Here is a 10,402-nt window from a genome sequence, read left to right on the forward strand (position 1 = left end):
TTTTCCTTTAGATCCTTCTATAAATTTGAATAAGAATCAACAAAAAAAAAAAATTAAACCTACTAAAGATTACACACATCAAAATCAATGGTGACACGTAGGACAACCGCCCTTTAATCAACGATTTTCAGCCAAAATTGATCAAAAGAACTCATGCCAAAAAGTATGAAAAGATTATGATTCAATTGACATAATAAAAAATTTAAGATTGAATTTACAAAAATGCAATAAATTCAAAAAAAAAAAATTAGAAATTTTTTTCCTCAAAGAGCGTAGGAGCCTGCCCGACCGGCCCAACGGGTACATCCATCGGTCGGGGAGAAGGTTCGGACTTCTGAGTTCTGAGTTCTTATGACGATGCTTCTTAGCCATGCGGGATTGGACCGGTCTGGATTTCTCTCTCTCTCTCTCTCTCAACTGAAGAAGAAGCAGGTCGGTGGTAATTGAGCAATGGCGACGTCATCGGCGAGTGGAAGAGGAAGCAGCAACAGAGAAGGGGGTGCAAAAGCCATCGTCGCCGATCAAATATCGCAAGCCGTTCAGTCCACCTCCAATCTCCTCCACCTCATGCAACAGTCCTCTTCTTCCCAGGTTCATCTCTCTCTCTCTCGATCATGTTTGGTTCTAGCAAGCTGTGAATCCGTTTCGCATATGTAGATGCAGAGGTATCACAAGTGTGTAGGGAGACAGGATCGTCCGAGTTTGATTGCATGGAGATGGAGCAAGTTCTATGAGCTGAAGATGAGCTAGATGAAGATGCTAGGATTGTTTGATTTTTTGACTTAGATACCATTTTGCGGCTGGAGCATGGTGTAAAAATCCCTTTTTGTTCTTTTCATCCAATTCAAGGGTTTGGGCTTATAAAGAGGCGGGATTAGATCGTTTCTGGGATTTTGCTCTGTGTAGTTTTTGGGATGGAATCTGAAGGTGTTAGCTTGAAGCTGGCAACACAGGAATGATTCTCCATTTGTTTGCTAATACATAAAAAAGGACAAAGTTGCTTTGTCCTGTGAAATGCAGCGCGAGCCGAGTCAGTTGTCTCTTTTCATTTGCTCTTTAGATTCGCAGTGGTCAAGTGACTGCAATGCAGCCCATTTTCGCTGGTTGGTCAAGGCTACCGATGTTGTTCTCTTGGGTAGAATCTCTGACAGAAAGGAGATGCAAACAAAGGAAGATTAAAGAGAAGTAGGAATCGATTCTTGCTTATGTATCCGAAAATATTGCCGGACGGTGCTCAGATGTCATTTTATGTAGGATTTAAGCTTTGCTTATCGGCTTAAAATTCAGATTAGGAAACTGATGTGTCCCTGTTACGAGGCTAACTCATGACATTTGCTTATATCTAAGTTTTTCTGCAAAAGCCTATTGTTGTAGTCGATCCAAAGGCATAAGTCGATGGAAGTGTTGGCGAAAGAAGTTCAAAGGAATTGATTGTAGTCCAATCATGAGCCGCCTCTTGGCCTGTTTGGTAACGCTCCCATTTCTCTGATTCCTATTCGTTTATACCCGGGAATAGAAAAAGAACATAAATCTTTTTGGTAACGTCAGTTAATTTTTCTGTTCTTGAGAACAGATTGGTGGCCAGGGAACAGATTTGGAATGGAAATAAGAAGTAAGAAAAATCTACGTCCCTGTTCTCAGAAACAGAATTAGAAAAAACCATTTCTGCTTAGAAATTGTTTCCGGGAACAGAATCGTTACCAAACAGGCCCTTTGTGACTTGAGCAATGCAAAAATGCGGAATTAAATTGTGTTGGGACTGAAATCTTCAGAGCAATGTTTTGTATGATACTTAAATGATGCAACAAACTAATTTCACAGAGGATTAAAATCCATTGCCACGTGAATTTCCTCAGTTGTTCTTCAAATTGAGTTGTCTCGGAAAATCATTTGGTTCTTAATTGTTTTTTAACTGACTGGACAGTTTCAAGGTTCTGATATAAATGTATGCTTTTTCTTGTGCTACTCACTGTAAATTCTTTGCCGGCATGTTCCTCAGGCCCAGCTAATGATGCTTCCCAAGAAGCTTCTGGCAAAAACAGCAACAATAGGGAATACTGGGCGAGTATGCATATAGATCTGGCTTGGTTGGTTGATCAAGAGTAGTGTTCCTCTGTTAAGAATGCTGAAGCCATTATTACCTTCCATTTTGTGGTGCAGGTCTTGGAAGAGATGCCTCGGGTAATTTCATCTCTGGATGCACACATGGAGACTAGTTTGCAAAGGTTAACACCTTTGAAATTTGGTATTGTTTTCTGAATGATGTAATATAGCAGTAACCATTTTCTGCATAATGGAAAAAACTGACTAATACCTTGTGAAAGACGTGCTTAAGAACTGCTATATATACAGTGATTGTGCCCAATCAGTTGTATGTTTTTTTTTTTTGGCAATCTGAAATCTGAGGCTGCAAAAAAGTTGTGGCCATCTCTGTTCTCCTTACTTTTTTGCATATTGATAAAGGCCATGTGACTATTTTAGAGTGAACCATGTCAACTCGATGTTTACTGTAATAACTTTTGCAGTGTTCCTCATCTGCAAACGGCGATCCAGTTACTAGCAAACATGGAAAGCAACCAGCTTAATTCTCTCTCGAAAGTTCATTTTGCTCGAGAGGTAATGAGCTTTCCTCCCCTCACTCCTCTCCCTGACAGGCAAGGAATGCAGTTGCACTTGTGTCGCATACCTTGCCTCATGGAAACTGGACTGATGTCCTAGTGCTGGATGTGTACTTCAGACTTTGTCTCACTAGTATAATCTTCTCTTTCTAACGCGTCTTGATGACTGCTCTGAACTTTTCAACAGGCTCCTGATTGACGCATCCCTCTGCCAAAGAAATCAACTGGCGGATCAACCTCCTGCAGTGCCATAATTGGTTATATTTCACTGCTGAAGTTTCAAACAGGGGGTAGGAGTAGTGTGCAGACACAATTTTTTTCCACGGAAACTGAGGGTGTTAGGCTTTGTCTCATTTGGAAGTGCGCATGTATCTCTTCCAACTGGTTATAATGCCCATCTTTTTCTTTTGTTTTTTTCCCTAATGTCGTGCTGTTCCACCTCGCAACCTAATTGCATGTCTGGATCTCCTTAAGTCCTGCTTAAGTTGTCAAAAATGTTTTGTCGCTAGCATAAGTACACAGTGGAGAGTGACATGTTTTCTCCAGAAGAAATATCTTCACCCTGCTACCAGAAGAAAGTGCAGTGTTAAGATACCATACTCGTTTAGTCCGTGACTGGCCAAACAAGCAACACTCAATTCAGTTGATGCCCCTCTCAGCTGGACTAAGGATGCAGCCGAGAAGGTTATTCGGGCCTTGCTGATGCCAATTAATCTCTTCTGAGCTCATGATTGATAATCACTCATTGGGGTCGTGGAAATTAAGATGCCACAGTCCGGTGAAAATAAACCTTGGCTTATTTTACAGGATACTCTTGAGCATATTGTAAAGTTAAACAGCCTTATTCAGTGATCTTTTCTGTGAGAGGAGGGACTATACTCCTGAAATACTTATTCATGGGTTTCATATTACTGTATATGTACTCTGATGTGTGGAGTAATTCGTTTATTTGGCAAAATATTACTAAAGCTATAGTACCTTGGAACATCGAAGTGGCCAGGTACTACAGTTATACAGTTAGCGGGGTGTTGCAATGAGCCCGTTGCACCTGCTAGATATATACTAAACATCTGTCGAAAAGTTGTTTTACCTTTTCTAAAAGAGATCTCTAGCGGATTTGTTTATGTCAATTTGCAAAGGATCCATCAACTAGAATGATGGGTTGATGACAAGTTTGATGGGTCGCTGCTTAAACTCCGGGTCGGTTTCCCTGCATAATCTTTCTTGATTCCTTTACAGCCTATGTCCTATCCAGATTCAAGTTCTCAGCATCTCACGTTTATAGAGGCTCAACCATGCTTTGAGAATTTCCATGGCTCTAGGATCCGTGAGCTTCAAATGTGAGACGGCTCTCTGCCATCCACATTATTCAGCTTGCTTCATGCTATCGAGTCTGTTCTCTTGCTCTACTGCATGCATACTGTGGCCGTTTGAGTATAATTACCTGGCGACAACAGATCGCTGCTCTTGCAAGTGTAATGCCGGGGAAAGCACGCGCATTACCGAAAAGTGCACGGAAGTAGCATGAACGTCGAAAAAACGAGCAAACAGATATTTGTATCATGGAAGCGCAACTGCGCTGACTGCAGCGCAGTCAAACTTTGTATTAGCTTGCTCTAAATGCACAGTAATGCCACGAAGCGCAACTGCGCAGACCAGCAGAAACTGAACGTTGCTTTCGAGATTCTGTCCATGTAAATTTCTTGGACGGTCTCTACATTAAAGTCACTCTTTAAACACTGCATCCCCATTGGTCGGAATTTGAAAAGGCGATAAAACATGCTTATTCAGCCAAAAATGGGTTGCAACTTATGATACGGAAAACCTGTTGCGACCAATATCATCGACAATGACAAACACGAAGTCTATCTTATAAATTCTTTCATGCCGGTTCCTGCATAGTCTTGTTTGACTCTTTCGTTCTTTTTATTTTCCTGCATAACAGGAAAAAACTAACTAATACCTCGTGAAAAGGCTGCAAAGCAACTGTGGTCACCTCTCTTCTTCTTACTTCTTGGATGTTGGTGAAGGCCATAGGAGTACCATGGCATGAACCGTGTCTAACTGGATGTTTTCTTCAGTAACTTTTGTAGTATTCCTCATCTGCAAACGGCCGATCCAGTTACCAGCGAACATGGAAAGCGGCGGGCTTAATTCTCTCTCAAAAGTTCGTTTTGCTCGAGCGGTATCAGGACCTTTCCTCTCCTCCCTCCTCTCCCCGATGGGCAAGAAATGCAGCTGCCTATGTGCGCGCTCAAACACTGGCAAATCAAGCTCCTGCAGTGCCATAATGGGCGTATTTCACTGCAGAAGTTTCAAACAGGAGGAGGGAAGTAGCGTGCAGACACGGTTTTTGTCCGCGGAAGCTAAGGCGGTTAGGCTTCGGTGCTGTTATCTCTTCCAACTTGCTATGCTGCCCGTCTTTTTCTTTCTTTCTGAAAAATATTTTTCTAATTTTTTGGTATTTGATTCGTGAAAAATAAGCTAGTTTAGGATATCATTTTCTAACGATGAAAAAAAAACCCATTCAAAGCAGGGAAAATACACGAAGCTCTAAGATGCCATAGTCATTTGGTCGTTTAGGATAGGGGTGATCGGTTCCCGGTCCGATCCGGTTCCCCTCAAGAACCGAGAACCGGACCGGTGGTTCCGGTTCTCAATTTTCCGGAACCGGGAACTGGATCACCGGTTCGGTCCGGTTCCCGGGCGGTTCCATTGGATTGAACACATGCCAAAAAAAAAAATTGTACCATTCTTGAACGGTCCCGATCTAGAAAATATAGAGACTAGACATTAAAAAATTTCGAATTCATTTCCTAAAACGGGTCTTTCAAGGCAAAGTTGAGAACTTTTTGCAAGATTGTTTCCAAAATGTATATGGGATTCAAGCAAAAACGATTTTCCTTTGGGTCAAAACGGCCCGAGGAACCGACCGAGGCAAGATCAAGGTGGGGATTTTGTTTGGGGACTAAAAAGGCAAGATGAGAAAACTCCATACGCATGGAGTTTTCTTGATCAAAATATTAAAAAAAAAAATCGATCGGTCCGGTCCTGGCGGAACCTAGAACCGAGAACCGGACCGCTCCCTCTAGAACCGGGAACCGGACCACCGGTCCCGGTCCGGTCCGGGCGGTCCCGGTTCGGGCGGTCCGATTTGCTCACCCCTAGTTTAGGGTGCACATGATAATACTTCTTGAAGTAGATTTCCGCTCCAAAAGCACTTTTGGAGCAGAAATCCATTTGATAATTTAGGGTGCGCATGGTAACACTTCAGATTGATTTCTCAACTTTTGACCAGAAGTTGATTTCTCAACTTCTCCTTCAAAGCGTAAGATGATTTTTCTACTTTTACTTCAGATTAACTTCTGATTAGAAAAATTCGTTTGATTATGGTTGAAAATTTCTACTTCTAGAACATTATTAACAAAATCTTCGACAGGTTGGCGGCGGGCGTCCGACGGCGGGCGACCGGCGGCGGGCGGTGGCGATGGTCGATCGGTGGAGGTCAATGTGATCGAAGAAGTGATTCTAAGGTGGAGAAGTAAAAAAAAAAATTACTTCTCAAAGTTGGCAAAAAATCTTGCCGGAAGTTAAAAATTCCACCTGAAGTTGAAAATCCTTCTAGAAGTCACTTTTTTTATCAAACGGATTTCTACTTCGGCAAGGTTTTTACCAAACGGATTTCCCCGCCGGATTGACTTCTAGCAGAGAAATCCAGAAGTAGAAGTGATTTCATGCGCACCCTTAACTTCTGAAACGTAAATACGTTTAATAAAAATATTTAATTTTGAAAGAAATTTCTACTTCTAAAGTTATTTTTCCTTCAATTTGAGAACTCAACTCATGAAGTACTTCTCGCATCATCATCTTTTTATTACGTCTTCATCCTCTTTTTTACCCCACCCCCCTCCCCTGCCACCCACCATTGACCACCGCCTGTCATCACCCATCTCTACTCGCGACCACGGTCAACCGTCGACCATCGTCCGTCTTCGCCCACCGCAAACCTCTATCGGCCGCTTCCCACGCCCGCCACTCACCGACCGCCCCCCGCCGACCACCGCCGACAACCGCCTCCCGTTGATGACCAACACCGCCGCCACCCACCGTTGCCCCTAGCCGCCAACCGCCACCAATCGCTAACCACCGCTTACCGCCCGCCGCTCCCCTTAACGTCAACCACTACCGTGACCACCACCGTCGAGTCACCGTTTTCAACGGTTGATGTAAAATATAAATAATATTTTTTTTTATTTTTAAAGAGCAAATAATATTTTTAATAATAAAATTATTATTTTTTAAGAAATTTTAAAATTTTAAAAATGAAGTTTTAGAAATTTTTCGTACGCCGACAATAATTTTTCATAGTTGATTTCAAAAGTAGAAATTTTCAACCAAACAAATTTCTCTAATCAGAAATCAACTTCTATAGCGTAAATAGAAAAATCGACTTCGTTTTCTGAGTAGAAGTAGAGAAATCAATTTCTGCTCATAAGTTGATTTCTAAAGCAGAAGTGTTGCCATGGGCGCCTTTATCGGCCAAATAAGCAACGCTCATTTCATTTGATGCCCCTATGAGCTCGACGAAGGACGCAACCGAGAAGGTAAGTCGGGCCTTACCAGTGCCGATTGATCTCTGAGCTCTTGATTGGTAATCACGCGACAGGATCATGGAATTAAGATACCACGGTCCCGTGAAAGTAAACTTGAAAGAGCAATATATATCCTTCAAGAGTTTGTTATCACTTCTTCAAACTTGAAAGGCCTTTTTGAACGTAACGACCAACAAAAGCATCTCGCATGTGACATTTGAAGTTTTTTTTTTTTACCAAAAAAAAAGTACTTTTGTTTTCGGTCCAAACATTTGAAGTAGTTGAAGGCCGCTAATAAAGTTCGTTTCTTTGAACGGATCTTTTCACCACAATCATCACAATGTTGAGGGACAGAGGCGAGGAACCATGTGGGTCAGACCAAACTCGACCATACTCATCTGTTAGACGGGTCTAGACATATCTTGCATGGATCGCTACAAAATCAAACGAGCCTCGTTGAGAGGTTGTGTGACCTTTGAGGGCGGTTATCTTGTCTCTTTCGTACTCTGCATCTGTGCTTTTGTCTCATTTTAAAATTTAATCTGTAGTGAGTATTTTACACATAGTAAATACTATTTGCTTTCAGTTGATTTTTTTTTACCTTGAGAGTCCTTTTGCCTCAAGGCATTGTTTTAAAGGTAGAGTATCGTCAAACTCATCTCACAAAATGTCTCTTAGAGTGAAATGGATATATAATTTTTTGATAGGAGGATGAAATTGATATGACTTATTCTCATTCAGTTTCTCTGGATTCAAATTTATATCAGGAAAATATTAAGTGGCACTAATTTCTTAAAGTCCCCCTAGACTTGATTTTGTTCAAAAACAACTTACAAATTTGATCATTGTGACCAAATAGCTCCCTTTAGTGGCGCCAGTTTCTTAAAAGCTCCCTCATTGTACCTGACTTTGTTCCAAAGTACTCGTGAACTTGATCATTCTTACACGATACCCTTCCCTCCTAAGTTTGATCACTTTGACTCAATAATTCTCTAAAATTATCGCCGGTGAAAATAATGGTTGGCCGATGAATACGTACTCATCACATGCACGTTTCGCATCCTGTTTAGGCATTTTGATCCCAAAAAAAAAAAAAAAACATCCTAATCCTAAAATCACAGATTGAAATTGAAGAAAAATCCGCGATTGACTTTATCTCATACTCATTGCACACAATAAAGTGCCCAATTGGGTATGGTTCAATCCACGACACGACCTCAGTACAGTCATCCTCTCACAACATCTCTACAATTTTCGAAGTATGCTCGAGAAACCCTAATTTTTTTTTCTTTTTTACATGTAAAATTGGGGCAAATTTGAATTTTTCTATGTGCAAGTTCTTTTTTTTTTTTGTCATATCTATGTGCAAGTTAGTGGCAGGGAAGAAATGTGTTTTCTTCGAATTAAAATGCCCCAGAAAAGGCGCAAAACGTGCACATGACGAGCATGTGCTGATCGAGCGATAGGTTATTCTTTTCAATAATGATGAGCTTAGGAGATTATTGGGTCCAAACGATCAAGTTCTACGGGTAATTAGGAATAAATTCGAGACTAGAGACAATTTTGAGGAACAAAAATCACTTTAGTGATAGATTGGATAAAAAACAATCGAGTTTAGACAATAATTTGAAATAAGTCTAAATTTAGGGAACTTCACACCTCCTCATGGGATTCATATCCCCGCATTACTATGTAAAATTGGCTCATAAATATCGTTACAAATCTAAAAAAATTCTCATGTAATAATTTAGGGTGTGTTTATTTCACAAAAAATAAAAATATTTTAAAAATAATATTCAAAAAATAATACTTATATCACTCACAAAAATTAATGAACGTAAAATATTTTTATTATCCACGAAAATAGTTAAGCATAAATTATTATCGACAATGAAAATATTTTCTATTATGACTAATTTTTTTAGGGAATGTAATCAATTATTTTTTAAAAAATATTTTTCAAATCGTAAACATTTCATAAAATAAACGCACCTCGTAATACACGCAATAGAAGTGCAAAAATCTTCTCTGTTTCCAGTTTTATTATCTAGAAAAGAGAAATAGGAGTTTCGCAAAGTTCTCTAGGGTTTATGCCGCCTCCGGCCACCTCAATCCCCATCTATAAAAGTGCCATCTTTCTCCTTCCAATCTCGCTCTGCCTCCACTTCTCACCCTCCAAGTTTTCTTCCTCCGCGTTGCCAATCGGCATGCTCGGCGTTTTTCTCCCTTTTAGTTTCAGATCTACTCGTCTTTTTTGTCTGTGTTGTCTGTGTTCAAACGTTTCTCTTTGCTAAAGACTGAAACTTTACGAGGTTCCGCAGTGATGAACTGATTATCTCGTGTACCGGAGACCGGTCTCATTGTGGGGTTTGTCCGTGACGGTCGCACAACCCTCTAAGAAGTTCTGAGCCCATGCCTTCCTTCTTCGCTCCCTTCAAATCCTCGGGATTTTTTTTCTTCTTGCTCTTTTCAGATGACGCATCGATTTGAATATGGTTTTGCGCGTTCGGTTGTTTGCTGTCTGGCCGTTCTTTTTTATATGGCTGCATCCGGTTTTGCGTGTCGTTTCGAACTGGGAATGTGGTCGGAAGCGAGGTGACGATAGAAATTCATGTCTGTCAATCCACTGACTTGAAACAGTGTGATGTTTCCATGAATCCCGACAGGTTCTGATCGCTACTGGCCCCTCTTTAGCTTCCCCTAATTTGTTGCGAACTTTTTTGTGTTTGTATCGATGCTTAAAGAACCGAACTTTTCAAATACTTGCGAAAGCGGGCGTGTTTTACTGTGGTTGCTCGATCATTCTCTAGTTGGGCAGGTGATGAATCTCATATCAATTAATGGGTAATTTGCGTCTGAACTTATTTTGATGCTATATCACCTTGGAGAACTGATGCCCTATCTGGTGTTCTACTTCTTTTTCTGAACTAGTAAGTTGTTTTGGACATGAAGAAGGAACATTTGTTGTTTAAAAAATTTGTTGTCTTTAAACCACTGATTCTTGCTTGCTTCTGTGAGACTTTGTCCTCTATTTGCCTTTCCCCCCCTGTTTTTGTTATGGTTTTATCAGAATCCGACGGTCCGGCCATGTTATTGAAGTTCTTAATGTAACTATTACTGATGGCATCTATCGGAAAAGAAACTATTTGCTTGTGTAATGACTTAATGATACCTGCAGATTTATATTCTCCG

At 40.7% G+C, this 10,402-nt stretch overlaps 1 protein-coding gene and 3 non-coding genes across 8 annotated transcripts; all 4 read left to right on the forward strand.

Annotated features, from left to right (window-relative positions):
• The first annotated feature begins 344 nt into the window (after nucleotides 1–344).
• Nucleotides 345–4,971, forward strand: LOC115743067 (tobamovirus multiplication protein 2B). 5 transcript variants are annotated; one of them, XR_007197914.1, is made up of 6 exons: nucleotides 345–591; nucleotides 2,000–2,065; nucleotides 2,161–2,225; nucleotides 2,514–2,616; nucleotides 2,806–2,890; nucleotides 4,919–4,971. XR_007197914.1 is itself a non-coding variant. In XM_030677663.2 (5 exons), the coding sequence occupies exons 1-5, from the start codon at nucleotides 451–453 to the stop codon at nucleotides 2,815–2,817; spliced, it is 387 nt and encodes a 128-aa protein (XP_030533523.1). In that variant the 5' UTR covers nucleotides 345–450; the 3' UTR covers nucleotides 2,818–3,604. The 5 variants fall into 5 exon arrangements, 4 of the variants coding, with proteins under 4 accessions (XP_030533523.1, XP_048132520.1, XP_030533522.1 ...); XM_030677663.2 differs by lacking the exon at nucleotides 4,919–4,971 and having other exon boundaries at nucleotides 2,806–3,604; XM_048276563.1 differs by lacking the exon at nucleotides 4,919–4,971 and having other exon boundaries at nucleotides 2,526–2,654; nucleotides 2,806–3,604.
• Nucleotides 4,972–9,525: 4,554 nt separating this feature from the next.
• LOC115743242 lies at nucleotides 9,526–9,622 on the forward strand. Its single transcript, XR_004015661.1, has one exon. It is a non-coding gene; the product is annotated as a small nucleolar RNA U61 (small nucleolar RNA).
• Nucleotides 9,623–9,800: 178 nt separating this feature from the next.
• LOC115743243 lies at nucleotides 9,801–9,887 on the forward strand. The gene has a single exon (XR_004015662.1). It is a non-coding gene; the product is annotated as a small nucleolar RNA snoR14 (small nucleolar RNA).
• A 132-nt stretch (nucleotides 9,888–10,019) lies between these two features.
• LOC115743240 lies at nucleotides 10,020–10,112 on the forward strand. Its single transcript, XR_004015659.1, has one exon. It is a non-coding gene; the product is annotated as a small nucleolar RNA Z101 (small nucleolar RNA).
• The last annotated feature ends 290 nt before the right edge of the window (nucleotides 10,113–10,402 follow it).

This window comes from Rhodamnia argentea, chromosome 3, assembly GCF_020921035.1.
Source record: "Rhodamnia argentea isolate NSW1041297 chromosome 3, ASM2092103v1, whole genome shotgun sequence".
NCBI lineage: Eukaryota > Viridiplantae > Streptophyta > Magnoliopsida > Myrtales > Myrtaceae > Rhodamnia > Rhodamnia argentea.